Source organism: Podarcis cretensis (genome assembly GCF_951804945.1).
Source record: "Podarcis cretensis genome assembly, chromosome: 6".
NCBI classification, from domain to species: Eukaryota; Metazoa; Chordata; class Lepidosauria; order Squamata; family Lacertidae; genus Podarcis; species Podarcis cretensis.
The window spans coordinates 38,776,202-38,804,034 of NC_137175.1; the positions used below are offsets into that span (position 1 = coordinate 38,776,202).

Here is a 27,833-nt window from a genome sequence, read left to right on the forward strand (position 1 = left end):
TTCTCATCCTGAAGCAAAGTTCTTAAGCCGAGGTACTATTTCTGGGTTAGCGGAGTCTGTAACCTGAAGTGTCTGTAACCTGAAGCGTCTGTAACCCGAGGTACCACTGTATAAGGTTGGGGAAGAAGGGGGTGGGGTGGGGTGGGTGAAACTTAAATTCTTTTATACTGTACGTGTAGTGTATGTGTAGGGTTTTGTGTCAGTGTCAACTGGGTAGGTTCTCTGGCTATTCACTTATTACACTTCCTTGGTGGCGAGAGGGATTTGGGGAGGGAATATGCTATTTATCAGAGTTGTAGCCTGTTCCTGCTCTTCATCCAAGGAGCTCAGGATAGGAATTCTGAATGGAAGGGTGGGCTTAAGTAGAAGACATTTTGCTGCCTGATGCAAGAGATGATGGTGTCTCTCACCGCTCCCTGCCATTCCACCAACAAAAGCTGACAGGACTGGTAGCTTTAATCTCATTTCAACACTGGGAACCGGGCCATGTCCTCCAGCACACCTAAGGTAAGCTTTAGGCGCACACTCTGTTGTCCAGTGCTGCTCTCTGCCCATTTGTTCCCTTGTTCTGCCTAACAGTATTAGAAACATGAGGTAAGTATTGCGTGAATAGCTGTGTGAATCTATTTCTCACAGGTCCAGGTCCAGCAGCACGCACTCTATCCAATACATCGGACTCCTCCTCGTTCAGCAACATGGAAGGAAGCGCAAAATGCCTCCCGATTCGAGCAAACACTCTTAAGGTGACTTAACGCCTCCAGCACGTTTGCTGCACGTAAAGAATGTCCTTTGACCGAGGCAAAAAGTTCAATAAGGGCTCGCCCAATGTACCCCTGCAGCTTCCCGCTGAATAGCGAGCTGCGTAGGAGGAGCAAACACGTGGGCGCAACGTCACATTGCAAACGAGCACCACTGCGCGGAATCCTAAGAGAACTAAGGATTTGAGGGGGCGGGCGACGACGCCTGACTTGGCTTCAAACCCATCCGTGGAGTAGGCTCAGACCAACTGGCCTTACTTCTAGAATACGGTTTTGTCAAATAAAATTAAAAAAAAGTGTCTCTGAGCATGTCTGGAGTTTCTCATCGCATGCGCCGAGCCTGGAGTTGGGTCGCGCACACGGCTTCCCCCAAGGCGAGCGCGCTTCTCCTCCCAAGCCCCGATCGGCCACGGGATCCCTCGCCCCAGGATCGCCCCGCCGCTCGCTTCCCTTTTCGGGATCGCCCGGCTCTGCGTGGCCAGCTGACGCCCTGCCCGAGTCACAATGAGCCGTCCCCGCAGGACGCGGCGCCGCGCTCTCCCGGGCTGCAGAGGGTGGCGGCACCAGGCGGCGAAGGTCACCATGCGCCCGGCCGCAGCGGCCCAGCCTTCCCTCCTCCTCCCGGGCGGCGCTTTTCCCGGCGCTTAGGGAAATCGCGAGGTGGCGGAGGAGGAGCTGCCGAGTGACGCGACGGGAGGACACCGCGGCGAGGCTTCCCTCGAAGGTAGGCGGCGGCGGCGGTGGCGGGGCTGCTGGGCTCCGAGGAGAGAGGGGCGGAGTCCCACGAGGGAGTCCCTGGAGCATCTTTCCAGGACTGAAGAGCTCCAACGCCGGTCCCTTGAAGGTGTCCAGTCCAGCAGCTTATCCGGAACACCAGCCGCTGCGGGACGTGGGCTACGTGCCTAAATCAAATCCACCTTATCTGGATTGCATAGGAAGGACGTTGTCTTCCCATAGCGTAAAATGCCCAAACACAGAGAGGTTTTCTCTGGCAGCAAAAAAGGAAGCAGCTAGGCGCAGGATGGGAAAGAGGGGACACTATAGAAGGGACTGTTGCATTTAGAAGAGTTATTGGGTGGAGCTCAAGGAATGGTACATTTGGATAGCTAGTGGCTAATAACCACCGTCTGTGTGTTTCTGAATGCCAGTGGCTGGAACCCCCAGAAAGAGAGAGATCTGATGCTCCCAGGTCTTTCCTGTTGGCTTCCCATAGGCATCTGCTTGGCCAAAGTGAGAACAGGATGCTGGGCTATATGGACCACTGCCTGATCCAGCAGGCTCTCCTTATATCCATTCATATATCCTTTTTGTACTTGTATGGAATTTTGGGAGTCACCAGGTGGTGGGAATTATGGAACTGTGTTGCCTTGATGGGGAAAAGATCCAGCTAGCAACAGTCTGGATAGCCACCAACTTATTGACTCAATATTTACAGCCACAGGCATTTTGGATCAAATAGTTTTTGGAAGGTCTATTTTGCCCTATACCTTCTACAAGGACCCTGCTTTTATGTACTGTGGCTGTAGTGCAGTTGGGGGTGCGGTACCTTCTGAACCCCTGCAGGAGCATGTATAAATTTGAGTGTACATGCATAGGTCCCTGTGCAAATGAAACCAAGATATATGAAGGTCAGGAGAGGTGCCAGTGTGGGCATGATATTGATCTCTCCAGGGATGGTTTTTCTTGGTCACAAAGATTCTGATCCATTCTGTCGAGCGGCATGTTTGTTTTCTATAAAGCAGCCAATGAAACAGTAAACCTAATATGAACTTAAACATTGTCTCTATAACAAGCACTTCATCAGAGGCAGGCAAAGAGCAAATGTAGGAACCGTGAGGAAAGAATATAGAACTCATCAATAATGTAAAATGATGAGATGGAGTCGAGAGAAGAGCGATCTGGAGGTGTAATTCAGGCTGTTTCTCAGCTTGATCTCTGCCCTCCCTTTGAACTCTGCCTGGAGATTACTCTGGAAGCTAGGTAGCTGATGGTTTAAGAATGCCTAGAACCTCTCTGTTGCAATTCAACAAACTATCTGAAAAACGGAGGTGTCATTTAGCCGTACCAGCTTATAGCTCTTGACAGGGGTATACTTCATGAAATTGTTCTGTCCTTCCTCAAAGCCTTCTGAGCTGGTAGCCATCAGAACCCCCTTGTGGTGGTGAATTCTATGTTAAATATGCACTTGGTCAGGGGTCATCAAGACAGCATCTTGGGGCACCAGAACCAGTGTGCCCACCAGAATCTCCTGTGTCACCTGTGAAGGGTATTTGCAAACATCTCCTCAGAAATCCACTGTGCATGGGAGACTGTTCTCTCTCCTCAATTTCCCTTTGCACTGGTTTAGCCTCTCCTTAAACATGCCCACATTTCATTGGACAGAAGAGGGGCACAGAGCTTCTCCCTGGGAGTGAGCACTGCACTAGCTGATATAGGTGCCTTTTCCAACACACCTGTACCATTTTGTGGCCATCTCTTTTTCTGCCCTTTAAGATATGGCAGCCATTTTGAGACTGGCACAAACACTCCAAATGTACCAACTGCATTAGGGCGGTTGCGTGTGTGTTTGCAGGCACAGGAGTGCACAGCGGGCCAGTAAAAAAAGGTGACACCCTTATTTATAATCCTAGTGTGGATCATTTCTTAGTTCCCATGACTTCATCCCAAGTGTGTGTCTGTGTTTCTGGGAGGTTTGTTGCCCATGTCATTTCTTATGGGCACATTACTAGTTGCCTCAGGCTTTGAAAAAGGTTGACAAGACAGCTTGCTAGTTAATCTGGAAAATATGTCGTGTTAGGAAACACCTCTATGAGAAGCTTTAATGAATACAGGAAGGCTGAGAACCATTTCTTTTGCAGTTGGGTCCTGTGGAGCACTTTTAAAACAGAAACAAGGGAGGGAAGAATCTTTAAAATTTGGATTTATTTTATTTTTGCTTTATTTATCTTCTTTATTAGCCGATGTATATCCCAGTGTTTCTTACTGGAGTGACTCAGCATTATTTTTGGTATCTGAACATGGTTCCAGTTGGGTGCATGTGAGGGAAGCATAACGTACACATGCCTCTCAGCTTATGGACTTTGAAATAAATCTTCAGAATGTTAAAATCATGGCATGCTATTCTTCAGAGTGTAAGTTTTCTACTAGAGCTAGGGTGGGGGAATGTTTGCAGCCCAAGAGGCTATTTTCCTTCTGGTCCACTTTCCAAGGGCGGGGCTGCATGCCAGTGATGGCAAAGCAGCTGGGACATCAAATTTAAAATTTGCATTTATATAGTAGACTTGTTTCTAGAGTTGCCAGGTCAGGAACACCCCAGCCTCTGAAAGTTCAGGACTGAAACTTGAGATCTTGGGATGGCCTCTGGAGACAGAGGTTAATTGGAATAGAAGAGTGTCTGTCCTATACAGTGATACCTCGGGTTACATACGCTTCAGGTTACAGACTCTGCTAACCCAGAAATAGTACCTCGGGTTAAGAACTTTGCTTCAGGATGAGAACAGAAATTGTGCTCCAGCGGCATGGTGGCAGCAGGAGGCCCTATTAGCTAAAGTGGTGCTTCAGGTTAAGAACAGTTTCAGGTTAAGAACGGATCTCCGGAATGAATTAAATACTTAACCAGAGGTACCACTGTAATTTGAAGCAAACTTCTGCTGGACTGAGGTGTGCAAGCTACACACATGGTCTTCTTAATTATTTTTATTTTTTATTGCAGGCACCCTTGCCCACCTAGAGATTCAAGCACTCCATTAGCCACCTAGATTTAAAAAATGCAAAGGCAGAAAGTAAGTGACCATTTCATAGAATCATAGAATCATAGAATCATAGAGTTGGAAGAGACCACAAGGGCCATCGAGTCCAATCCCCTGCCAAGCAGGAAACACCATCAGAGCACTCCTGACATATGGTTGTCAAGCCTCTGCTTAAAGACCTCCAAAGAAGGAGACTCCACCACACTCCTTGGCAGCAAATTCCACTGTCAAACAGCTCTTACTGTCAGGAAGTTCTTCCTAATGTTTAGGTGGAATCTTCTTTCTTGTAGTTTGAAACCATTGCTCCGTGTCCGCTTCTCTGGAGCAGCAGAAAACAACCTTTCTCCCTCCTCTATGTGACATCCTTTTATATATTTGAACATGGCTATCATATCACCCCTTAACCTCCTCTTCTCCAGGCTAAACATGCCCAGCTCCCTTAGCCGTTCCTCATAAGGCATCGTTTCCAGGCCTTTGACCATTTTGGTTGCCCTCCTCTGGTATAGCATGCTCTGGTATAGCATGCCCTGTCAAAAATAGGGGCATGCTTGCAATAATTCTATTTTCATAACAGCGACTGCTGCCTGACACCCATTGTTAGACATTGCTGGAGGTTCTGCTGTAGCCTGATTTAAAATATGCTGGTGTTTGTTCTTTTGGCTCAATAAACAGTCAGAAAGCAGAACTGTCCCACAGCAGTTGTTACCCTCACAGCTGCAGTGTGTGAAGTTGCAGATTGTGCTTTAGTGCCCATGTACATACATTTGCTTGCACCAGAGAGTAGATGAATCCTTCTCATAGAAATATTATGCTACATGCCACCCCAAACTCCAAGTGGTGAGACTCCAGGGATACCAGCACTTTCCTGGGGCTCAGGTTCCTTGGAAAGACAGCAGAGACTATGGTCTCTTTAAGTTATATGGTTTTATTTACACATATACAACCTGAGCATAGGATGGAGGGGCTTATAGCCCCAAAAGATCTTGCTTCCCCATTAGTCACAGCTTTGGATTCATTACAGAGCAAGACATATGTATGTCCCCAGTTCCTGTAGCATCTCCCCTTCAGTTTTCAGCTCACTCACATAGCTGTTCTCTAGCCCAGGCCCATTTTTTTGCTCTTTTGGTTGTTGCAGCTATTGCAACCCAGCTTATCCCTTTGGAAAGCCCATCAGGACATTATGTGGCCAGTTGGTCTTCATCTCCAAAGAAACTTGATTGACTGGTTGCCCAGCTTCCCCCAAACACAGTCCTTTTTTCAAGGGGGGGTGGGTGGGACTCAGTACCAGCATCTCTTTTCTGTTGTTGTTAAAAAGTGTGGCACTTCTTGTAACAACTTCATGGTGAGTACCGGCTTTTCTAGAGAAAAAGCACTGCCCATATGTATAACAATAAGAATAGGCCAGTTAAATCCGGCCAGTGACCAGTCTAGTCCAATATCCTGTTCTCACAGTGGCCAACCAGGTGTCCATGTCACTCTCTCCTCCTACAGTTTGCAACAACAGGAATTCAGAAGCAGAATGTCTCCAACAGTGAAAGTAGAACATAGGCATCATGTTTAGTAGTCATCTCCCAACTTAATGATTAAATTCTGGGGGAACTGGGCAGTAACACTGAAGAACGACTGCTCTTAGCATCTCACACTAAAAAAATTCCAGTGGAACATTTCTGAAAAGACAAATAGGGACAAAACAGCCAGTGATTCACTTTCTCGGACACAGGTGCCACAAAGGAGGGTCTGTCTCCCAAAAAATTAAAAATAAAATAGGGGCAACTGGTGTGTTCTGATAGACAATGAAGCCCTGCTGGGATAGCTGATTATATTGTGGGTGCACTTTTTGTGAAACTGAAGAGCTTCCTTGCAAGAAGAAATCTGGATCCTATGTATCTGTTGCTTGATAAACCATTTATCTAAAAAAGGCTGAAGGCTCTGTCCCCCTGTTTGGAAGAAACTGTTGGTTATTTCATTGCACAGACTCCCTTGGCGTCATAGCCATTCAGTGATGTACATGAATGGTTGCCGATTCCCCTTGTTACACGATTAATAGCTTTACAAGCCAGTGGACAGAGCCAGATCTAGAGGCCTAAAATAATGCAGCCTAATGAGCTCAGAGCATCATGGAAAGTAGAAAACCCGTTAACAGAGTTTAAAAATAAGCTCAAGTGCCGTCAAGAGTTTAAACAGGATAATCGACACAGGTTTCCATTCAATTACCTGGGGCGCGGGTGTCACTGGCAATAAATAAAGCAGCTATATTGGAACTAGCTGGTTAAGTAACAATTAAAAAATAGTTCTCACACAAATATTTCTTTCCAAATGACTGGCACTAATAGAACCGGCACTTGAATTGAAGAAAGAGACAATTGAGTTATAGAATTGCTGGCTATTACTGGTTGTTTAAAAAAATCATGTATATTGTCATCAGAGGAATTACTGTACCTTCAGTTTGGAAAGATGCATTTTCTTCCTGTTATCTCTATTCTTTTTGTTGATGTTATGTTCAAAATGCTTTTAAATTTTCATCTAATCCAATTGGATATGAATTAAGGATTGGGCCAGGGGAGAGGCGTTGATTTGTGGGGAGGGGGGCAATTAGATATCCGGGGGGGGGGCTCATGCAGTTCCCTGTATAACAAATTGACTCAACATGTCCTTCTTCCATGTGGCCTTTATCTTCACAGACCAAGGCACCCATGAAACCCAAAGTATGCATCTGTGCCTGCAAGATGTCACAGGAGAAGAATGCAGCCAAAGCTGCTGCGAACAAGCATCAGAAGCCATTCCCAGTAGCTCTGGGCTACAAAATGGAGCAGGCTTTAGTTTCTCAGTATGTCCCTGTTGTCCTCCACCCTGGAGGACACAAGCGTGAGTCTCTCCGATATGCTTTCTACAACCCTAACTACTCCAACACGTACACACCATTTTACACTTTGCAAAAACCCACCTGCGGTTATCGGTATTGTCGAGACACAGATCACACGAGGAAGGTGATGGATGTTGAAAGAGTGGATTTCTCAAAATGGAAACCCATTTTTGGGAAGAAGCCAGGCTTGTCTGCAGCAGGCTCAAAACACTGAAATCGCCATGCAGTTAACCCGGGACTTCCATTCAGAGGCTTGAGCTCACTCATTTTCTAAGGCCACTCAGAAGGAGATTGTTGTAGGAACTTCAGAAGAAACAGATCTGCCTTAACAAGAACTTCTGGGATAAATTGCAACGAAGTCACCCAAGTGCCACTATAAAGCGGGTACCACAACCCAGGTTTTAGTTGGCACTTTAAGCTAAGGCTCATCCTGGAGAGAAACAATAAAGGCACCTGGCTTTCCACCTTTTGACGTGAGTCAGCAGAATGCAAAAAGTAGCAAAGCAGATGATCAAAAACTGTGAATAAAACACCAAAATGCAAAGCCCGTTGAGGAGATTCTATTTATCCTTGTGGCCTCATGCACTCTGTGTTTTTGTTCCCCACAGTAATGGTAAGGGCAGAAGCAGAAATTATTTATGCTGTACTTTCTTCAGTTTTGCTGTAACATGGGGTGTCAGTGGGGGCTTTTGGATCTCACGCATGGAGAGTTCTGTCTTCTGAGTTTCAAACAGCCACTGGAACAGGGAAGGTTGATACACAACTCTGTTATACCTTCTCCACTTTGGTATAGCATGTGAATGGACTTTCACGGGCTGAAGATGTCACTTCTAAGGCAGGTGAAGAAGGTAGGCAGCCAGTTTAGTGATCTGGGAATTTGCAAAGACGTTAAGATGGTGGGTGGAAGCATGAGAGGGAAACCCACAGTATCCTAAGCAAGCAGACAGGTCATTGCTACAGCAGGGCTGTGTATCTCCACAGCTTTGTTATATAAGAAGTACCCACCATTCTCTTGAAACCTGGAGTGCACCTGAAATAAGGCTCAGCTGTAGTCTAGTGACATGTTGAGAACATTGGACTTCACACAACCTATTTGTGTGTATCAGAAATATCTTGGTTATCAGGGATGTTATTTGAGGGGCAGGATCAGTATGTGCTTACCACATTTGGATGTAAGTGAAATGATACAGATTACCATATGAAGAGATTGTGTGTGTGTGTGTGTGTGTGTGTATGTGTATGAGAGAGCATTAAGCCCAGAGTCTAAAATTATTTGTGGGCCCACACAAGTAGGACATCTTAGTACTGCAGGGGGGAGGAAGACACAACAACACAAATGCCTGGGACCTCTAGGTGTGCACTCACTTTGTAAGGATGAGACTGGAGTCAGGATGACTCCTGCTGGGGAAGTCTCCAGCTTCTATCCTCTTGCAAGTGCTGAGCTATTTATTTTTCTGTTTGTTTTACAGTATGTGTGTTTTCCATCTGCTTTAACAAGGCTGAAGATATTTTAGATGTTATGCTGATGCTGCGTTTCCTTCATGCAGATGTCATTGGGTTCCCACATACAGTGGTACCTCAAGTTAAGTACTTAATTCGTTCTGGAGGTCCGTACTTAACCTGAAACTGTTCTTAACCTGAAGCACCACTTTAGCTAATGGGGCCTCCTGCTGCTGCCATGCCGCCGGAGCACGATTTCTGTTCTCATCCTGAAGCAAAGTTCTTAACCTGAAGCACTATTTCTGGGTTAGCAGAGTCTGTAACCTGAAGCGTATGTAACCTGAAGCTTATGTAACCCGAGGTACCACTGTATCCCTGTTTGCAAGGAGGAAGTAGCACGAGAAAGCACCCATAGTTGGTTGCACTTTATCCAGGTCCAGTTATTTTAAGAAGTTCCACAAGGGCTGCCTGCTGCACACACTATAAAGTATGCATTTCAGTCCTGATACTTTATCTGCATGGACACAGGCAAGTTACACTCATGCATTGCTAACTGTTCTACCACAGCTCAGGAATCTTACTAAGGAGCATTTGCCACACTTGTTCATTTTATGCCAGGCTAGGTTATGTAAGTGACCATTGCTGCTGGAATCTTTATTTTAGGGAAACTGAAATAATCCCAAAGCAAAAAACAACCCCAGCTGGACTCATTGCATGGGGCAAAGTTTAAAACTGTCCCCATCTCGGAAAGAATGGGCTAAATGCCAAGGGGCTTTCTGAAAGAGATGAAGGCAGCCGAGGAAGATCAGAAGTAAATCCTTAGATGTGTCAATACAGAGGAGCTTCTAGCAAAAGCCAAATTTAGGTCAGGATAACTAACTGCTGAATTTCAACACTTAGTGGGTCTGCAGCAGATTGGAGGGAATCCCCTGAAATCCTCTAATTGCGTAGGGGCTATCCCTGGTGCTTAGCAGACATGGTATTTCCTCTGCTATAAACAGGTGTTTCCTCCTTGTCCTTAATATTAATCCACTTACACAAGCTGCAGAAGTGTGTCATGAACTGCCTTGCACTGTGCTGCAACTGATTCCTTGATCTGACTTGCTCTTTCCAAAGACACAGTTTCTTGAAACATATAGAACAAACAACAGAGATCCAGGGTTTTTTGGGGAGTGGGCAGAAGTGGCAAGACTCACAGAATTTAGAACTGTGTTGTTTTGCTCTGGCGACCCAGAAACTTCTTGGCAAAAGTTGGCTTCAGTTTTCATGAATTCTTGCAAGACCTGCTAACTGAGATCTTCTATATTTTTATGTATTTGTCTCTTAAGTTCTATGGGGTGCTGCTGGGAAAGCATTCCATGTGGGCATATATGGCAATAAATGAAACAATGCGATCATTGGAAAATGTGGGTGACTTAATGGCACAATCCTATACATGTATATGCAGAAATATACATCTATATCTCAGATATACATGTATATATCAGAAAATACATGTATACGCAGCTATACATGTATATCTCACAAAAGTGTGCATTGGATTGCTCTTACAGTTGCTATTTTAATAATATTTCAATCAGATTCAGGGCAGGAGTTTTTCTAGGCACTTCAAGGATCCAGGCACAGGCCAGTGACACCAATGTGCATATAGTTAGCATGTGCTAGTGTATATGAACCAATTCTGATGGCAGGTGCCAGGGCCTCACCAGCACTGGGCTTTTAAAAATGGAGAAAAATCAGGCAGGAGACTGGGCTGGTGCAGTAGATTCAGAGCTCAGACCTGCTAGGCCACCCCTTAAAGCATTCCTGATTCAGGGTAAACTGCAATGTAGTGAAGATGGAGACAAATGGGAAAGGGTTCCCAGAAGCAAAACTCTATGCTTTTTTTTAAAAAAAATGTTTAGGAGTACTCTAATTTTCCTACTCATATTGAAATACTGCCCCTCAACGAGGCCAAACATAGATTCACAAAATGTTTAGGGGTATGCGTACCCCTGCGTCCCCCCAGAAAAAAAGCACTGGCAAAACTGATGCAGAAGTGGTGAGGAGCATTAGGCAGGTGTTGTCTGAAGCAGATGTGTGACAAAATGTGGAGGAAGGGCAGAATAGAAATAGAATAATAAGAAAGTTGCAGGCCACCCACAATCTCTTAGCGGAATGAGATTCCAGGGGGTTCCAGGTACTTTACTCAGGGTCCGTGTCTCCTTTTGGAAATGAGGCGCAGCTGAGACTATGGTCTTTTTATGTTATATGGTTTATTCAGAAATCTATACAACCTGAGCCTACAATGGAGGAGTTCATAGTGTCAGCACTCCAAGAGGGTCTTGCTTTTCCCAGAGGTGCACCCTAGGGTAGGACTTAAGCACAGCTGCAGCTGACTGCTGCTTTGTGTTTCAATCACATAACTCCTAACTCACATTGCTTCTAACACTAACCTCTCTAAGCTCTGGCTTTATCATCTAACTGAGTTGAGGAAGGTGGCCCCAACCACCTGCCATCTCATACCAAGGCCCTCTGATCCTTTGTCCTCTTAATTGCTCATCCCCCCCAGGCTGAGAAAGTTAGCCTAGCTTAATTAGCTTTTAACATTTGCTGATTCCAGGGGTTAAAAGTGTCTGGCACACAGCTTAAAACACAGTGCTCTGGCCTCCAGTTTTAACGCTCCAAGCCTTGATTAAATTCTAACACCTACTGGACCCAAGAGTTTAGGGTGTCTAACACCCACAAATTCCTCATAATAATAAAGAGGAAAGCTGACACGTGGAAAGACATCTCCCTTTCACACTGGGTTGCTGGAAAAAATGGGGCTGTGCAGCTTAGTGTTTTTCCCTGTTGGATGGATACAAGTATGACTTGGGGATATGAAGGCTATGTACACACTAGTAGCTTAAAATACAGCAAGGTCAACACTCCACCACTGTGTTTCAAGTCTATTTGCATGCTGCTGTACACACCAGAGAGGGGGCTGGGATGTCTTCGCCAGATGAGCATTCCCTGTTTGATTTCCCCATCACTATTTGTGAAGCTATCATACACTGTCATCCATGTATATACCGTGGCTGTCTCAAATGTACACACCTCAGCTTTACTGCAAAATGAATGTGGCTTATGTTTTTGGATTGAAGCTGGCTTGAGGGAAAACACATCAAATGGCAGTATTTCTCAAGAAAGTTGACAAGACTGAGGTGACCTGATAGAAGTTCATAAAATTACTCAGGCCCTGGAGGAAATGGACAAAGTAAAGTCTCTCTCTCTCTCTCTCTCTCTCTCTCTCTCTCTCTCATAACTTGTGGACACCCAATGATGCCGAATGTTAGAAGATTCAGGACAGATAAAGTACTTGTTCACACAGCACATAGTCAAAGTATGGAGATCATTCTGTCCTGTATGCCATATCTGCACATGGCTGATAGAATCAAAAGAGAAGTGGATTAGAAGCTTATGATGTCTTCAGGTAAATCCTGCCATTTTAATCTCCTGGGTCCCATAATCTTCAAAACGCTTTCCCATTTTACCACCTTTCTATTTTTTGCCCTGAACTTCCCATGCCCCTTTTGGGATCCCATCATAGGACTCTTCTCTCATTGGCTGGAGGAGGATTTAGTGGGTACTTAAACATCAGGTGCTTCTTTGAAGAGGCTTTTGCAATTTTAAAACTCCATCAGAGAGTGTGAAATTTTCTCAGGAAGCTCCCCCAATCATCCCTGCTCTTTAGCAAGCCTTAGGAGGTTTGCTGTTTTCTTTCACTTATAAATACCATACCGCCTGCTTCTGAACTGTAACAAGGGGGAAGCCTCTAGAAGTCCTCCACTGTTTTTTGAGAGACGTGCTCACTTCTTTTGCTTTACAATGGGGAACATGGATGGAAAGTCTGTTGAGGAACTGAGCGCCACCGAGTGCCACCAGTGGTACAAGAAGTTCATGACGGAGTGTCCCTCCGGTCAGCTGACCTTGCATGAGTTCAAGCAGTTTTTTGGCTTGAAAAACCTGACTCCAGCATCAAATGAATACATCGAGCAGATGTTTGAAACATTCGACTTTAATAAGGTGGGTATTCAGCTGCAGTCAGACAACATTCTGTTTACATATGTAATGCCTATACATATAAGAACATGTGGTTCTTATCTAAAATACTATGAAATAACATCTAATCCTCACAGTGTTGATCTTTGCCATTTTTACTTTGTTTGATATAGAACAGTAATTTCTGTCTGTCTGTTATGATATTGCACACTTTCTATTTCTTTGAATGGAATGTGCCTCTCTCAGTTTTGAATTGCTGCTTGTGAACGTGCTATATGTGTTGGATCTTTTTCAGAAGTAGTCTGGTTATTATGGCTAGTTTAATCATTTACCTTTACTGCTGGGTTAGATGGAAATTTCAAAGCCTGCCGTTTTCAAAGTCCTGCACCCTGTCACATGAGCATTTCTGAAGATTTGTAACAAAAAACTCTGTTACCTGCATCTGCAAAGCAAATTTTCTATTACTGCTGATGCTCTGAATATTCTGATCATGCAACACTCCTGAGGAGCTTCTAGTCTCATTTTAGCCTGGTGATCTTCTCCAAGCCTTTTTCGGGGGAGCTGGAATATTGGTTACTGCTGCCCCATGGAAAATACTGCTATTCTGATTATATGCCGACAGTGACCTGTTTAACATCAGTGGAGTTGATACAGGGTCATCACATGTGGAGTGCTGGCAAACCAGGAGCAAAGCTGTATAAGAAGCTTTCAGGACCTAGGGGCATGTAAAGCTTATTTTCTAGGCAAAAGGCCCTAGGGTCAATTCCTGCTGTCATTCAGCATGTGTTAAGTATAGAATTGATCTGCAGATGTCAAAGGATGCAGCCCTGTCTTTACTCTTAAGTCAGATGTGTTCTAGATCCGTTTAACAGGGGAGCTGTAAGAATCCCAAATCTTTTTCTAAGTGCCCCAAGTATTTCTGAGTATAAAATGAATTTGAGGGAAATTTTGTTGTGGGGTGATCTGGGTTGGGGAAATCATTTAAGATGATTTCATCTGGAGATAATTTGGGGGATAATGAATGGGGTTTAGGCATGGTATGTTAAGGTGGGGTGTTGCTATTCATCTGTCCTCCTGTCTGGCAAGGAAGCACTGGGTTCATGGCAGCAAAGGCATACTCTCCAACATTTTGCTGATGAAAATAGGGACATCCTTCCCTATATAGGGCTGCCTTCAGATGTCTTCTAAAGGCTGTATAGTTACTTATCTCCTTGGCTCAGGGATCGCATACTCTCCAACATTTACCTGATGAAAATAAGGACATTCTACCATATCCTCCAATATTTATCTGATGAAAATAGGGACATCCTAAGGAAAAGTGGGACACTCCAAGATCGAAGATCAGATCAGAATCTGGAACAGCTTCTGTAAATGCAGGACTGTCCCTGGAAAATAGGGGCACTTGGCAGGTCTGCACAGGTGCTTTTTCAGGATGTCTCCAACGAGGTTTTTTAAAAAGCCTTGTCACTAATGTGGCTCTTTCAGTGGATAGCCAAAAACAAATTGAGAATTGCTATTATTTTATACTTTGGCCACCTCATGAGAAGAGAAGACTTCCTGGAAAAGACCCCGATGTTGGGAAAGATTGAGGTCACAAGAAGAAGGGGACGACAGAGGACAAGATGGTTGGACTGTTCTCGAAGCTACAAACATGAGTCTGACCAAACTGCGGGAGGCAGTGGAAGACAGGAGTGCCTGGCGTGCTCTGGTCCATGGGGTCACAAAGAGTCGGACACGACTAAACGACTAAACAACAACAACAACAACAATTATTTTATTATTTATTAATTTGTATACCACTTATATGCCAAAATGACATATAAGGACTGAACCAATAACTGAGCCAGAGAAGTGAAGGTTGGTTATAATGGCATGGATTATGATCAGTTATTCTGTAGCTCATTAAATTCTGAACCACAGAGTCTGTAAGCCTTTTTCTAAAATAACTAGAGTCTGCACCACCCTAGTTATTTTAGAAAAACGGGAAAAATATTTAGGACAAATATTAAATGATATAAACATCCCGTGCTTGCAGAAAGTCGTTTTTAATTATTAGAGAGTATTTTGTAATAGAGAGAGAGAGCGTGAGAGAGAACTTTGTCTGAGAAGTATCATCAGAGACAATGGATAAAGAGGTTATTTACCGTAACTGACTCCAAATGCTTCATACCTGTGCAAGAAAGGCTCCACAGTTAGACTAAAAAGATGTAGAGTGTGAGAGTGATCCAGCCAAAATTGAGTACTTTATAGTCTTATTGATTTTACTGTAAAATACTTTAAGTAAGTGCTTAACTTTCCTGCTGACATCACTATGCAACTAAAAGTGCCCAACTTTGGCTGAACCTGTGTGTGCACTTAAATGTGTGTTAAGTGTGCATCCTTGTGTTAATTATAAAAATTAAGTGTGTTTCTCTGTTAAAAGTGAGTGTTAAGTGTGTGCTTGTGTGTTAAGTGTGTGTCTGGTGTATGTGTGTGTTCCCTGTAGTCATTAAAAAAACCTTGCTGTTTGGCACTTAAGCAGTCATCCCTTGTGCATAGGTTAGTGTGATCATGTATGTGTGGCTGTGTGTGTTTCTGGTTTTGTCCACTTTGGGGCCTGGCCCACAAACCTTTGGAATGCTACCCCCAATTACTTTCCACCAGAGGACCGTAGCTCTCTGCCTGAAAATGCATAACACCTATTCACTGTCCACAGTCATTTGAAAGTATTAGGATTTGAGGTATTTCATACTACAGAAGTCTACAGAACAAAACTGACCTTACTTCAACTACTTTAGGCTAAAGGGTGCTGCTAAGGACACATGATATCAGAGATGCTGAACCAAAGTTCTGCCTTCCACCTCTCATTGTCTCCAGCCACTATGGCTATTTGTCAAGGCTAATAGGAGCTATAGTCCAACAGGGCCACAGGTTCCTCATCTTTGTCTAATATTTCCTGTCAAGGAGACCTGCTATTTAGTTTCAACAATCAAGGAATGTCCCAGGAAGGCAATGTTTCGTTCCATCTGCCTCCCATGAAAAAGGAATGAAAATCATTCCAGACTTTCTCCTTAGGCCCTCAATTGAGTTTTAACTTCAAAGCAAAAAGTTATGCAGGCAAAACGATTAAATGATATATTGTCTCGTTTTTGCTGTGGTAAGCGCTTGTCAGACATTGCTTCTAATAAAAACAGATTTTAATAATGACATTTCAATTTGGAAAAATGGTTCTATCCATTTCACCTTGTGGTACAGAGCTCAGAATTATCAATTACAAATATTCAAACCTACAATGATAATTTTGTTTAAAAGAATGCCCTTATCAGTAAATTCCTGCTTCAGTTTTCACAAAAAGCAACAATAAATTTTTAATCAGGCATTTGTTCTACTTGTGTCTAAGTAGAGATGGATGCGAAATTTCATTCTGTTTTCATGTTAATGTGAACCTAGCTAATTTGCACTTTCTAAATGTGCATATTAGGACAAAGGCATGCTAAAAGGCTGAAGAATTTTTAGGTGAATGTTAAAGAAAAAGTGCAACAAATGTGGAAATCTGGCAAATTGAATTTAAGATTTTTTTTAAGATGAGAAACTGAAACTGACAGATTTGTCCATATCTAGGAACAGGCAAATTTGTTAGTCTCTGTTTCTCTCGGTTCCTCCTCTTTACAATCTTAAATTCTATTCTCCAGATTTCCATATATGTTTATGATTAAAAAAAAAATTCTCAGGAAAATTCATCAGTGCAAATTTCTCTTCAGATACATTTGTTTTTATGCAATTTTGCCTATTAAACATAGCGATTTCCCCAATATAATCCATTATTACAAAGCAATTTCCTCTAATATAATGCATTTTTGTATGTCATTTTCACAAATATATTAATTTTTATGCACATTTTGCCCTAATATATGTATTTTTATACTGCACTGGAAAATTCAGAGAATTTTCAGTTCTTGTATTGTTTCAGTCAGTGCAAATTAGGTAGATTCACCTTTAAATGCAAACTGAATTGCATTTCTCCTCCATCTCTGTTCATCTCTACATGTGAGCAAACATGTGACGGTGAGGAGGGCGGATTCTGCTAAGCCTCACCTTTCTACTATGTCACTATCCTCTGGTTTACAGCCCTCGTGAGTTTGAGGTATATGGTCTGAAATGGGGAGCTTCAGCAATTTATGAGGGTTCCCTGTGTGATATAGAACCCAGCGCAATCATTTGAGGAATTTTTGTTTCAGCTTTTCTTAAATTGCAGGACTTCATTTGTAAATGAAACAGGTTAATATTCCGTTTTGTATCCAACATTTGGCATTTTGCTTATTTTAGTAATGGTCTCCATTATTCTTGACAACAACTATATATCTTACAGGGCCAACAATAATTTAAAAATGCCCAAAATTTCTCACTCACCCTCTGCATATCTGAGAAATTATGTATGCACTGAATTGAGTATTCAGGATTATCTAATCCACAGTGTTTGATAAAACTTTCATTAGATGCTATCACTTACAACTACCAAATTGAGCAAGAATTTGTGGAATAGAGCTTTGATTTGGCTTGTTGTATAATGGGTCAAACTAATGCCTTCTAAGAAGCATGATCTTAAGCATATTTATATACTGTAGAAGTCCCACACAGTTCAAAGGGACATAATCTCTGTTGGTACATTTAAGACTACAACCATAATTCCATATCAGATTATTTGTGTTTATGATTAAAGGATGCACGACTTGGCCTTTATTAATTTAATGAACTCCTAGGATTTGATGGATTAAGGAAGTGGTTGTGCAAAGTCATTGAGCACACATCCATGTGAATTTAGTTTTCATCAATGGATGTCTGCAGACTTTTCATGCTCTTAAAGTTCATTGAAATAAATTGGACATAAAATGTATAGCTGGTTATAAAATAGTACAATCCCATTATTTTGAGAGAAGTTACAATGGAAATTCTTGGAGGCAAGGGATAGACAGTTGATCAAAATCAAGACTTGTTTCCTGTTCTTGCATAAGAATTAATCATGAATGACAGTGGTTGAAATGAGAAAATAACCAGTTTTTTTCCATATGAATGCTTCCTCATGCAGTGACACCTGCCCAACCATCTTTACCCTGTGATTAAACATTTGCACTCTGCCTGCACTGCCACGTGCAGTAATTTAATTATGCTTTCAGCATGGGGCAGTTTCATAACCATAGATCCAGCCTCCTACTCACAACGTCATAGGAATAATCAGCCTTGCAACTCACATTGAGAGTTACCAGATCTTTTAATCTTCAGGCCTTGCCAAAGCAAAAATCCCATATAAAGCAAGTCTTGATTTCTCAATAAGAGTCTTTAAGATAAGAGAGAATTATGATGATGATGAAAAAGAAGAAGAAATAGTTATTATTATTATTATTATTATTTGTACCCCGGCCATCTGGCTGGGTTTCCCCAGCCACTCTGGGCGGCTTCTAACAAAATATTAAAATACAATAAATCATCACACATTAAAAGCTTCCCTAAACAGGGCTGCCTTCAGATGTCTTCTAAAAGTCAGATAGTTGTTTATTTCCTTGACATCTGATGAGAGGGCATTCTACACGGCAGGCGCCACTACTGAGAAGGCCCTCTGCCTGGTTCCCTGTAACTTTGCTTCTCGCAGTGAGGGAACTGCCAGAAGGCCTTCAGTGCTGGACCTCGTGAAAGACACGACTAACATGCATACTCAAACATGGATATTTGTATGAAAATAAATTCTATGGCTTTTAATTTACTTCTTACCAATAATTGCCGACTTAGGTTTCTGTTAGCAAAAGTTTTGTTTCTTTCAACAGATTAAAAGAAGAAAATGCAAGAAGTATGCCAGGTTGACCAAAAATACACTAAATAAACTTTTAAAGTGGGATCCAGAGCTGCTTTGTGCTTGGCCCTGTGGGATTTTTTTACCCTTCTCCTTCATGAACAGCAGATGCCACCCCCATGCCATACCACCAACTTATTTTGAAAGTATCCTTGGTTACAAATGTGGCTATGACACATGGGATAAAGAACTGCTGTTTGAGCAACGCAAGTTGAAAGCCCCCTTGAGCTTGTGCAATTTAGTTGCATGGTTCTTTGAATCCCAGCCAAGATGAATAAATCAACATGCAGGAAATCCAATCCGGTAATTGGGTTCAATGTTGTTAAACCTAATCTGACTTTTGCGCCTGTGGAATAAATCAGATTAGCTGTTTGTGATCCAGAGGGAAATAGTTTGAGTTGCTGTAAGAGAACATCCCACGGGAATCTATATTCCCCTTCATATTGTACTGTTCTGTCATTGAAGCATAGAGATGAAACCATACCCCTATCTAGTGTAGTAGTAGTTGTTGTTTTTGTTTGTTTAGTTTTTAGCAGGTCTATACAGACATGATTTGAGCAGACTATTCCAGAATTTCCAGCACCAGCACCTGCACTTGCATCTTAGGTGTATAATGCATGCAAACGTACATTGATCCTGACACATAGCTTCTTAAAAAACACCTTGAAAGTCCTGGCCAAGACGTGAATCTCTAGGTAGCATGGCAACAGACAATCACAAAACAAAATGAAGCACAAGGACGAAGATACAGATAATCAGGGCTCAAAAGGAAATTAACCTCCATGGAGACAAATCTGGACAAATAATTTGGCTTGTCAAGTTCTTCTTGCCAAGGATTGCAGCCTTAGGTTTTGGTTAGCAAATGTATATACATTTGAGATCTACACAAAAGTCGCAGCCGCATGAATTTCAAAAGCACAGTTCTCTGGCATCCATCTATACATTCCTGATCAACATTGTGTTCCAAAATGCCATTGCACTAGTGATATTTAGCAGTGAATTGACCTATGGAACAGATTCAGCACAGAGGATCCTGCACTTCTTTTTTTCATTTTCCACTGCAGAAAAGCTTGAAGAAATATGTAAATACAATAAATCTATTTGTTATTTTGGAAGGTTTTTGTCCACCAGGGCCCCCCACCCCATTTTTACATCAGCTGTTTTGTAGTAGAAATACATAGAAATACAATCATTCCCCTAACTTTGCAGTGATTTGTCAACATTATTTTAACAGCAGCTTGAGAATCACAAAGGTACAGAGAATATACACAAGCAGTCAATGAGCCCTTGAAAGGCAGATCTCTAGGAAATCTTTGTTCCTATATAAAAGGAGGACACTAGAAAGTAGGTTCATCTGAGGTGGCAAAATCATCAGATGCTTCATTCTTTTGGTGTGGTGCTAAATTGCGTGTTTTGAGACATCCCTGGTAGTTGATGTCTAAAAGTACCACCTCTTTTATCTCCCAACTCTTCAGAGGAACTATGAAAGGCAGCAAGCAGTGATCTTTCTATTTGTCTGAGAGCATCGTAAAATTCATATAAAGAAAAACCATGTGGAAAAGGATGCCATACACAAGATCAGCTTTCAGCTTAATTCACTGGGGAACTGGTACTTGTGACCCATTTCAGTTCCTTTTCCTACTGTAAATGTTCTGTGTAATGCTGCAAACATTGACTAATACTTCTGTCCGGCTTTAAAGCAGGGTTGTAATTGCACTTGCATTACAAAAGTTGCGATATGTATTTGATTGTAACAGAAACAGTGTCTATGGGAAGCAATAGAAATATTATAAAGGAGGTGTGCAGAAAAAGGACCACGGATGAATGGTAGGATGAGGCTAAGGTCTCCAAGAGTGTGTTTTGGTAAGAGCAGTTCTCTTTGATGATTTTCATTGCAAATGTATTTTGCCAGGCTGTTTGTGTGCACCCTGTGGTTGATCCAATGTTTAAGGCACAAAAGCATTCAGCAAGAATGGCTGTGGCTTACTCATAGCATCTGACAAGCTGGCTCTTGTGTTTCAACAGGATGGCTACATTGATTTTATGGAGTATGTGGCAGCTCTAAGCTTGGTCCTGAAGGGAAAAGTGGAACAGAAGCTGAGATGGTACTTCAAACTGTATGATGTGGATGGAAACGGCTGTATTGACAGGGATGAGTTGCTAAACATCATTAAGGTGAGTTATTTTCCTTGGCCTATTGTTGTATTGATGGTGTTTGGCAGATGTTTGTGGAAGATTCCATGACACAGTTGCCCTTTACTGTTTCAATACAGGAGGCAACCATTTTGCACGTGTCCAACTGACACATGACCACTGACATGTGGGGGCCTAAAGAGGGCAAGGTGGGGGTGGCCGTAATGGGGCAAAGCAGACTTATGTGTGCTCCACTGATGCACATAGGGGCCATGGGGGGGGGGGAGTAATCCATCTACTGTATGCAAATACATAACTCTGCAACTTGAGCTCATTAAATGGTCTCCATCTCAATTTCCTGCAGGCGATTCGCACCATCAACCCATGTCATGAAGTAATGACAGCTGAGGAATTCACAAACATGGTGTTTGATAAAATCGATATAAATGGAGATGGTAAGAATTTCTCTATGCACTCCAAGGTGTGGACATTTATAGGCCAAAAATATAGACTGGGACCTTCCAGTGTGTGGTCATAGGACTCTTGTGTGAAGGTTTCAGATTGACATCAGTTTGCGCTAGAGAAAATTCAGTGCAGGAGGGATGGCCGCCAGTGTTACATGCCGAAATTGATCAAAGAGAGGTGGGGTACTACCTCACATTTCTTTGGTAGGAAGAAATTAATTAGCTAAATAAATAAATAAGACTACTTCTTTTCTGTTGGCCCTCTGACCATTATGCTTTTAAGGCAGACATAACTGACATTCCATTCCAAACATTCCACTTCCTTTTCTGAATCTTTGAAACTATTCCCCCCTCACATTGCACTGCAAGTTGGTCCTGAGAAATGCAACAAAATGTTAATGTGAGAGGGGAACAAACCTCCAATGCAGGTCTATGGAAAGGCTGTGGAAAAGTCAGTTAACTAAGCCTGAGGTCTGCAAATCATGTACTCCACTGAGATGCTTAAGACATTTTGCTTATTCAGGAGAAGAAGTAATTTAATCAGGGTTGAGATTAGTAAAAAAGAGAGAAATCAATTGAGTAGAGAGATTTTAAATAGGAATTTAAAGGGGTGAAGATAACGGATTCAGATCTGATATGCTACAGACCTTGAAAGTAGGTTGATCAGCTATTGTGACATCTTGATGTAAGGAAAGCGTGGGTTCTCTTTTCTTTGGAAGTGAAACAAAATCCTGCAACTCCGACTTGGGCAGAAATGGTGGGCATGATGCAGAAATAGCCAATTCGGTTTCCATGTCATCCCTTTGAAAATCAGATACCACTCCATCCATTATATTAGGCTATACAGTACATGAATTGAGACCTTTTGTGTTTTTGTAGGTGAGCTGTCTCTGGAGGAGTTCATGGACGGAGTACAGAAAGATGAGGTTCTACTTGACATCCTGACCCGTAGCCTGGACCTGACGCACATTGTTCGAATGATCCAGAATGATGGAAAGAATCCCGAGGAAGCGGCTGGAGCTGCTGAATAGACAGATTTGAATTTTTCAAGGGGAAAGGAAAAATGCTAAATATATGTAACACTGCATAAACAAAAATCAGGATACAAATTGGAAAGGGTTCCAGGGGACTCTGCTTTAGAATAGTACCCTAAAGAGAAAAAAAAGTATCAGCTTTTAACCTTTTTCTGTGTAATCAGAAGACGTCATCTGTTGTGATCACAATGAATAATGGTTACTGGTACTTAAGATATCCAGGTTGCTTGGGAAGTAGAGGCAACTGACAACACATCTGCTGAAGGGAATGTGTTAAAATGTAAAAAGAAGATGATTTGTTGGCTAAACCTTCCAGGATCAGTGTCAGTAGAGGAGGCCAGCATGATGGAAATTTCTGAATGGTGCCACAAGAATCCCAGTGCCATCTTGACTGCCTCCGAAGGCTGTACGTTCTAGTGAGGGATATACAATATATGTAATCTAGCTGGGAGAGAGCTGGATCATGTAAGATTGAAAAATATAACTTGAAAAATGCCTAGGTGCTGACCTCCTTAGATGCAGTGGAGCTCAATGATATCCAAGATCTTCTATGTGTTCCTGAGAATCTAAACTTGGTTCCACTGAAGTCAGAGACCAAAGTCTCATGGACTCAAATGGTTCTAGGGTCTAGTGATGACCCTTTCTGTATGTCAGACTTTACATAATTGTTTTGGTTCCATCAATGGCAAGTGGGAGCCTGGAAAATGCAAGCAAGGCACATAACGTTTTGCCCCCAAATCAAAAGAAACACAAAATAACTCATGTGTTATTTTAGTGAACCAGGCTGGTTGCCATTCAGTCTTTCAAAAATATATTTCACAGAATTCTGCTTCCAGTCTGATGCAGAGTTCTGCATATGTGATAGATGCAAAGATTTGCAGATAAGGTTTGGGCCAAAAAAAATATTATATCTCATTTTTGTTTGGAAATCATCAGGCAAAACTAAATATCTAGCTATTTCAGTTATGAAAATTGAGACAGTTTTAGAATGTGTCTGAAGCAAACGGGCACTAAAATTCAGCCATACAGATAAAAGCCCTGGAGGCTTAATTGCTTCACAAAAGTATTAAGCCATATTTACTTAGGATATCTGTATTAATGATACAGTTTGAACACACCTTCCACAAGTACCCAACGTTAATTTTAGGAAAGAAGATTTTGAAATTTGTTTAACTTTGTTTGGAAAATGTTTATATATTTTTTTGCAAAGAGTAACACAATGTAAGCACCAGTATACACACTTACATAGACTGGTTACACACTTAATAAAATGGTTCGTTGTCAAAATGACTCTGATCAGTGCTGATCAGATTTCACAAAATATTTGTGGCGGGGGGGGGGGGGAGCTGTGCTGAGTTCGGGTTGCAGCCACTGGCCAGCCATTTCAGCATGGGACACTATGGCTGCAAGACTTTTGCACAAAATGAATCAAGACTGGATATCTCAAGGAGAATGGGCCCAAAGGCTCCCTCCACACACACTTCCTGAAAAAGCTAAGGACCAAGCGTGCATTTCACAGGGTTTGATAGTAGTACCATTTTTGCGGGGGAAATTGCAACTCTTCAAGCAAGTCATAAAAGATGCAACAGGGTGTGAAAAGTATTTCAAGGCAGTTGCTCTGAGTCAGAAATACACAATCTTGTCTGCATTCATTGATGAGATTCATAGTAATGGTGACACTGTTCGTGTTTGAAAAATCACAGGGCCTAATGCCAGAGCTAGAGAAACTGAAAAACAATACCACTGACAACAGTGTTATTTTCTCCCTCTTCCTTTCAAGTATTCAGCATGTGCCTTTAAACATGTACCAGCCTAATCAAAGCAGTTTCTGTGAGAGCCTCTTGTCGTTGCAGGAAGAATCTCTAAATGGCAACGCTGTCATATTATGGCTCAAGAAGTTTTAGTAGAATATTTTCTGTACGTAACAAGAGCATAAGCTTCTTTTTTATTTGCTGGTCTTAAAAGATTGTAATATAATAGCTATTTTTGTAAATTTAGAAAGGGTGGGGTTTTTTTAATAGGCATTCGTGCTACCTGTGTTATTCTCTGACAAGTGAATATATAAGGCTGCAGTCCTGTGCATGCTTATTTAGAAGAAGCCCAAATGAACTCTATGGGACTTCACTTCTGAAGTAGATTTCTATAGAATTATACTGTTAAGAGTGTGAATAGAGAATTTTTTTTACTATTTTATTGCACAAGATCACATTAACCTAATACCTGCAAAAAGAAAATTTAAAAACCTTTCCTTTGGTAGGATTTATTTATTTTTTTAAACTACAAACTGAGGTTTCAAAATGCTGGTACATCTTCACATAATCAAGGTGGCCAAAATTTTTAGGTCCATTATGACTTATGATAAGAATTGAATGATAAAAAGATAAGGCTTTGTATTGTGGTCTAGAGAGGCATACATTACAATTTTCCATAAGAAATCTGCACTTTAACTCCAATGATCACACATTTTCCTGAAAACACAAATTGCTCCGTGTTGATGATTGTTTGTTCCACTGATGAAAGTGGATTATATATTTTATTAGCGTCATTAGCTCAATCATGCATATGGCTGTGATGTTTTGCAGGAACTCTGCAATATGTTCAGGTCCTCCATATCTCTACATCCCTGCCCATTTCCACAACTACACACTCCCTATCTCTGTTAGTGATTACTGAATTAATTTTTCCCTCACCTGACAGGGACAGGAGACAGGTATGAGAGAGAGTCAGGTGATAATGGAAGCAATAGCTTTTATCTATTGCACATTAGACATTTTCCATGTACACACCCTTTTTTATTTTCTGAAAATTTATATTTCCGTTCAAATGTAAACTTGTAAGTTTTATACTTTGGATGTTACAATGTAATCAAAGGTCAAATTAAAGATAGTATTTTACAAAATCAACTTTCTTTGGTATTTTTATTTACCTGTTTGAATAAATGCGTATCTGTATCTTAGTTTTCTAGAGTGCTTGGCTTTAATGAAAGATGGTTGCTGCTGCTGCAGCAAACAAATGAGTTTCAGAACCCATGCAGGGCATAATAACGCCTCTTTGCAGTCATATGCCCAAATGTGAAAGAGATTCAGGATTTCTACCAATCAACAGCTAGACTGTAATGCAAGCAAAGATAAAAGAGGAATCCCTAGTATATCACATATCTGTGTTGTGCTATTCTGGGTCCTCATATGTGGTTGGACTACAATTCCCATCACCCTAAGCTGGGCTTGGGGACCCAAGGTTGAAGAACCCTTGTTCTAGGCAACTGCTGTTTCCGTCATCACACATACAACTGCTCACTCAGGTGCAGAGCTAGACTTACCATGAAACAAAAACGAGATTCTAGTGGAGACAGCATTCTTTCTGTGTGTTTCATTAAAAACCATCTCCCATCCAGAATGTGGGTGGGGATGTGAGACTTATTTTGGCATTGCACTCATGCAAAAAATAAATAAAAAGTTACTCAGTCTGTGATGAAGAGAGAAAATTGACTTGTTTTTCATCTGATGAATTTTAAAGGTGAGTGCACAGGAAGCATTCCACCTCTGGATCTGAATGTACTCTGTGTCAGTATCTGAGCATGAGCAGATAGTCATGTCCGCAAGCTTACAAACAAGAAGCTACTTATTTGGGAAACGAAAAAAGAAAGGCAAAAAGATCGGAAACATTTCACAGATCAAATACTGTAGCCTGTCTGTTTTGTGTAGGCACTGGTTGTAAATGATACGGACCGGAATTAAGAGTTTAAGAGAAAAGGTTCTGTTCTTTGAAAACCACCTTTGTTGTTGTTGCTCTTGCCAGTTCTTCATCTGAGCACTGGCGTTCCAGGAAGCAATTAAATTCCCAGGTCCAATTTCTCATCAACATTATTCAAAATAAATTAATGAAGATTAATTACTACTTAGCATAACTTAGATGCTTTTAGACTCATGCTTGGTAGCTTGGTAGCTAAAGAGCGAAACATTTGCTCTCTTCCCCCATTTCTTGACATGCATGTGTACTTGTTGAATAGAGCCTAACCTGGAGGAATTATTATAGGTGAAATAATCCAAGGACATGATAGGCCTGCTAAATCCAAATCTGTGATTCTGGCTGTGTACACAACACATATTTAAAGCATATTTAAAGCATATCCCCACCCACCCAAAGAATCCTGGGAACTGGGTGGAATCCATGAAGTGTCATCAGTGCAAGGATTTATCCTGGTTCAATGGAATGTTCCCCCCTGGAATGTTCCCCCCTTCCCCTGGGCACCCCCTAAATCAGTTCTGGGAGTTTCCCCAAGGCAGTGGAGCAGATTGGGAAGGGTGCAAGGTATGTGGTGGGCAAGAGTCCCATTGTACAAGCAGAAATATTTGCACTGATGGAACATGCTATTTGAACACTGCCCTGTAGCTTATACCTCACAGACCTACAATCCCCAGCATCCTTTGCAAACTACAGTTCTCAGGATCCTTTTGGGGGGGGGTGTATTCAAATGTATGGTCTGTACGCAGCCACTCCTGCTGCCCCTGGCTTCCAGATAAATAGGGTTGGTCACATAACTGTGATGGGAAAAGGCTGGAAAGGATAAACGGTTGTGGTGGTGACGACCACAAAGTTGTTTTCAAAGAGCACAAGTTCTCTAGGTCTCCACTTCACACAGCAAAAGTGTTGTGGGACCATGCTTTTAGTCGCACTCACATGGTGCACAATCAGGGTTTCAGGATCCAGGGTTTACAGCTGTCAACCTTCCCCTTTTTTGTGGGAAATTCCCTTATTCCAGCTGCTTTCTGCTGCTATCCTGGATTGTTAGATATCCCGTAGACTGTCCCCGGGACAGGTGAGGCTGCTGATCCCTTATTTTCAAATCTGAAAGTTGACAGCTATGCCAGGGATGTCTCTGTGCAGCAGGACTTTTTTATCATATAAAGTGCAAGAGAAATCCCACCAGTGCCCTTTTAATTCTGCTTGACCCTAGTTTGGTGAAAAGAAAATGCAGATTATGGGAAGGGAAAGTGCTCTCGTGATCATGTTCCTCTTGCTTGTTTCCCACAGACCTCTGGCTGTCCATTGTGAGAACAGGAAGCTGGACTAGATGGGCCATTGGCCTGATCCAGCAGGCTCTTCTTATGTTGTCAGGATTTGCCACCCCGTTTATGCTACCCATATGGCTTAATTAGACCTGTTGCTTTCAGTAGATTCAAGGCTGTCAAGTTCTTGAATGCAGACTGGGGTGTGGAGTGGGAGGGGCATGAGAGAGGAGAGGGAGACTTCCAGGGCTTTGGAAGCCATTTTGACTTAAGATATTCAGGAATGGAATTTAGGGCAGGACCTGTCTACCTAGTTATTTTAAAGGGTGAGCCCTATTCACTTAATTATTATTATCTTGGGGTCTCTCAAATCCGTATGGAGGGCGGAGCATACTTAAAATAAATTTGTGAGTGTTTTTAATTATAACTGTTGTTTCCGAAATATAATAGAAATAGTGAGTCAGGAATTCCATTTCCTATCCGGCTGCCCTGCTGAGTCTCTTCCCCTTGTTGGGAAGTAAAATATAGCAAAGCTG

General features: G+C 42.1%; 2 protein-coding genes across 2 annotated transcripts; both read left to right on the plus strand.

Moving 5' to 3' along the window:
* The first annotated feature begins 1,287 nt into the window (after positions 1–1,287).
* CIMIP3 (ciliary microtubule inner protein 3) lies at positions 1,288–7,914 on the plus strand. Its single transcript, XM_079980122.1, has 3 exons — positions 1,288–1,482; positions 4,471–4,540; positions 7,189–7,914. Exons 2-3 carry the CDS (start codon positions 4,526–4,528, stop codon positions 7,582–7,584), a joined length of 411 nt encoding a protein of 136 aa, XP_079836248.1. The 5' UTR covers positions 1,288–1,482; positions 4,471–4,525; the 3' UTR covers positions 7,585–7,914.
* Positions 7,915–12,121: 4,207 nt separating this feature from the next.
* Positions 12,122–24,394, plus strand: GUCA1A (guanylate cyclase activator 1A). The gene is made up of 5 exons (XM_079980051.1): positions 12,122–12,264; positions 12,597–12,857; positions 20,683–20,832; positions 21,155–21,245; positions 22,134–24,394. Exons 2-5 carry the CDS (start codon positions 12,660–12,662, stop codon positions 22,283–22,285), a joined length of 591 nt encoding a protein of 196 aa, XP_079836177.1. The 5' UTR covers positions 12,122–12,264; positions 12,597–12,659; the 3' UTR covers positions 22,286–24,394.
* The last annotated feature ends 3,439 nt before the right edge of the window (positions 24,395–27,833 follow it).